Raw genomic sequence first — 3,540 nt, 5'->3', positions numbered from 1 at the left:
AACAGAGCTTATGAACAGTTTCACCATGCATAGGAGATTAAAGCGTGTTTAAATGCCTTTTACAACCCAGGAAATCAGTAGCCCGGTGACTCTAGAGTCAAGACAATAAATATTCCCATCCTACCATTAATATTATTTGACCAGAAATTTTCACAAACGTCATAGATGTAGGTCAGGAGTCAGACTTTATCAATATGTAGCATGTATGGCATGACAACAAATGGAAAATGAGCTGGCTAAAGCCCATACAGATATGACAAGTACTGACAACCCACCTGCCTATCCTCGACATTGCCAGTTAAGAAATCAACAATATCAGTTAACTGACAATCGAGAAATAATGAATGCAGGCATGTCTTTTATGATAACATTCTGCTCTCATGTCTGATTTGGTCTTACTATGCGTTTGTCACTTGTTCCGTTTTTTTGGCATTGTACCAACATATACGGAGCCAGCGCCTTCTTTTACAACATGGCCTGGAAGTCGAATGGAGGTAATGCAGTCTGCAACGCTGGTGCTGCATAGGACTACTCTACTACTTATCCTGAGAAACCCTCTCCATACACAGAGACTTGTACAGTGTGAACCGTGACAAGACCGTGACAAGAGGAGATACCGAGCCTGCTCATCAAATAACTGTTTTTAAAAAGCTAGACATCAATAGATTTTTGAGATGTCAAGATTATGACTGGAAGGAACACCAGAAGCATTTTGCAGCCCATTTCTGAGTATGTTGCTATGGCAACCCCAGCATTGCACATCTATCAGTACTCACTCATGACTCACATACTGTACATGCTCCCATACAGAACCACTATGATCATATACTCTAGGAAAGTGTCATGAATGATACACTATTTATATTGTAATACTTGTAGATACACATGCATCCCAATGGTCTGTGTGGAACACGCATTCAGAAATGTTTTTCATTCTGAAGACCAAGAGAATCATGTGTTGTGTGCGACCAGTACACTTTTTTAAAATAAAGTAGAATGTGATTTTACAGAATGACTGAATGTCTTTATTTGAAACCCTTATTTACAGACAATGGGACATAAGCAAATATGCACAAACCGGTGACATTCACTGAGTGCATGACGTAATAAAAATACTGTTTGTTTTAGAAACTTCAGACATATGTGTAAGGATGTAAAAATCAGACACAAAACTCAAAGTAATTAAGTTCACAAATTCAATAAAAAAACCTTGTGCCATGAGGACAAAAGTGTCCATCTTCACCAGAGAATGGCTAGATGTAAAATATACTGATACCATTCCCATTGCAAACCTGCAACAGTTCAAATACAAAAAGGTGAGCATGGGCAAGACATGAACACTTATGTTCTGTCACCAGCAGCACTACATTATTTGAAATGAATGTGTATGTTTGTAGGTTTGGGGATGATTCTTAATTAGTTATTTCAGTTCTGTTGTTCTGGAGGTGATGGGTTTAGAGGTTGCAGAGCTGAGAGACCTCACGACTAGGCCATCACTGAGGTCCAGCCCTCGGCCCTCCCTCTCCTGAAGACAGAAGGTATAGGTGCTGAGCATATACATCACATCATGGCGTCTATGAGAGCACAGGCAGCACCATTGATGCCATCTCCATTTTGAGGTAGTCAATTTTATTTTTCTACTACTTCTATGAGTTGGCAAAGAAACTGAAAGGGTGCACACTGGCACCTAGAGTGTTTTGTTTGAACAGGTATAAAGCCAAGGTTGGCGATTTACTGCCACCTGCAGTTATGGAATGTTTCCTCACAAGTATCATTTATTGGCTGATCCTTCCTGGTGACCTGGATGGAATTATGAGATCCTTCCTTAAACCTTAGGAAGTCCCACACAGTTGATTACTTCAAAATGTTTCAAGTACTCAATGGCACTGCCCATACTAAACTGGCTTTTGGGCACTAGAGTCCTCCACCTATCTCTATGTTTCTGACACACAACAACATAGAGGAGACAATCCTCTCTAACAAATGATTAGTGCAGATCCTAAAATAAAAAAATCAAATCGGAAACATTCTGGGTTGTTACTCACTGCTCTGTAGTCAATTAACATTTCCTTGAAGGCCATAAAATCTGTAAAAGTAAGCAACATGTCGAAGATGTCTCCTGACACCTCATCTTTGTGCTGCCTGAAACAAAAAAATGTTTTGTGAAACGAGAACCAATACATGTTGCACTCTGCAGTGAGGTGTACTTGGTTTACAAGGGGCAATGTGCCACCTAGTGGCAGCATGTAAAGTTACTCCTGAAGGGAAATGTACTTACTTGAGTAAATGGTTAAATGTGCTCATGTTGAAACAGGGAATCCTCTCCATCAGCTGCTGCTCGAGGCGTTTCTCAAGTTTCTCAATCTGAGGTTGAAGTAAACAATATGTATGATCGAGACATACTTTCAGAAAAAGAAAAAAAACGCTCTTATAGTACATGAGTTAGTTCAAATAAGGGAGGCAGATTAACATAAACACTGCTTTACATATTCGTTGAAGATGGGTATGTAGGTGAGTTTGTTCTCCTCTGAGTCATCAAACTCCAGATAGTGTTTCTCCATGAAGCTCTGTTGCAGGTGCTGGAAGTCGTCCTCTAAGGTGGAAATTTAGTAACATTAGCAATTAATTTAACCTTTACACACTGAAACATGTCTAAGACTGCAATTTACCCATGATGATGTCTTCAATACTCCCAATGACAGCATCAAAGGCAGCATCAGCATCTGATGAGCTAGGGAGGTTAAAACATACCGTAGTCAGCAACCAAACAATATAAACCATCATTATCTTCTAACCTAGTTACCTCACTCACTTCTTCCTCCTCAGACACATACTTTGAAACAGCAAAATTCTCTTCCTCTAAGTCCATCATTTCAACGATGTTCTCTCCATCACCCAGCAGATCTAAAAAAATAAGGCATTGCACAATAACATTAGATATGGCAAAGAATTAGAAATTACAAAGGATCTCAATGAGATAACATGTCAACACATTAGTTAGCTAGCCTAATGGAAGCTAACATTAAATTAGCATGCAAACAAGTTACCACACTAAAGGCTAACAAGCTCAGCAATAGATAGCAATCATTGCCATCCGACTTTATTTTTATGATTTACAATTTGTCAAGTTACTTACTTCGCTCTTTCACGTCCATTCTAAATCTACTTAGCTAGCTATCAAGCTAACGTATCAGTTTGTCTGATTTTCAGTAATCGCTTCCAAGGCACCAAATTACCAAGGCAACGAAATAAACGCTCCCTTCAGAAAATTAAGTCCCTTGAGGAAACGGATCCCAGCTAATTAGTTTCGAAAGTACAGTTGAGTACGGTACGGTCAGGCTCTCAACATCGTGTGAACTGAAATTAACGTTCAATGTTTAAGTGCGTTAATAGGTCCTTTATTGCAATCATGGACTACATTTATTTCTCTTTCCGTCCCATGATAATGCGGCATGGCATACACATCATACATTCTGGCTGATGATGCGTTTAATAGTGATGTAGCTAGCCTGCTAAATCTTGTCAATAAAATTGGCATCA

At 39.3% G+C, this 3,540-nt stretch overlaps 1 protein-coding gene across 2 annotated transcripts; it reads right to left on the bottom strand.

Moving 5' to 3' along the window:
* Positions 1 to 1,002: 1,002 nt before the first annotated feature.
* LOC139584778 (ADP-ribosylation factor-like protein 2-binding protein) lies at positions 1,003 to 3,299 on the bottom strand. 2 transcript variants are annotated; one of them, XM_071416993.1, is made up of 7 exons: positions 3,137 to 3,299; positions 2,835 to 2,904; positions 2,670 to 2,731; positions 2,487 to 2,593; positions 2,279 to 2,364; positions 2,046 to 2,142; positions 1,003 to 1,525 (listed from the first exon to the last, which is right to left on the bottom strand). In XM_071416993.1, exons 1-7 carry the CDS (start codon positions 3,153 to 3,155, stop codon positions 1,421 to 1,423), a joined length of 546 nt encoding a protein of 181 aa, XP_071273094.1. In that variant the 5' UTR covers positions 3,156 to 3,299; the 3' UTR covers positions 1,003 to 1,420. The 2 variants fall into 2 exon arrangements, with proteins under 2 accessions (XP_071273094.1, XP_071273095.1); XM_071416994.1 differs by having other exon boundaries at positions 2,813 to 2,904; positions 3,137 to 3,254.
* Between the last annotated feature and the right edge of the window lie 241 nt (positions 3,300 to 3,540).

The sequence above is a fragment of the Salvelinus alpinus genome, chromosome 9, assembly GCF_045679555.1.
Source record: "Salvelinus alpinus chromosome 9, SLU_Salpinus.1, whole genome shotgun sequence".
NCBI classification, from domain to species: domain Eukaryota; kingdom Metazoa; phylum Chordata; class Actinopteri; order Salmoniformes; family Salmonidae; genus Salvelinus; species Salvelinus alpinus.
This window is presented reverse-complemented; position numbering and strand designations above follow the sequence as displayed.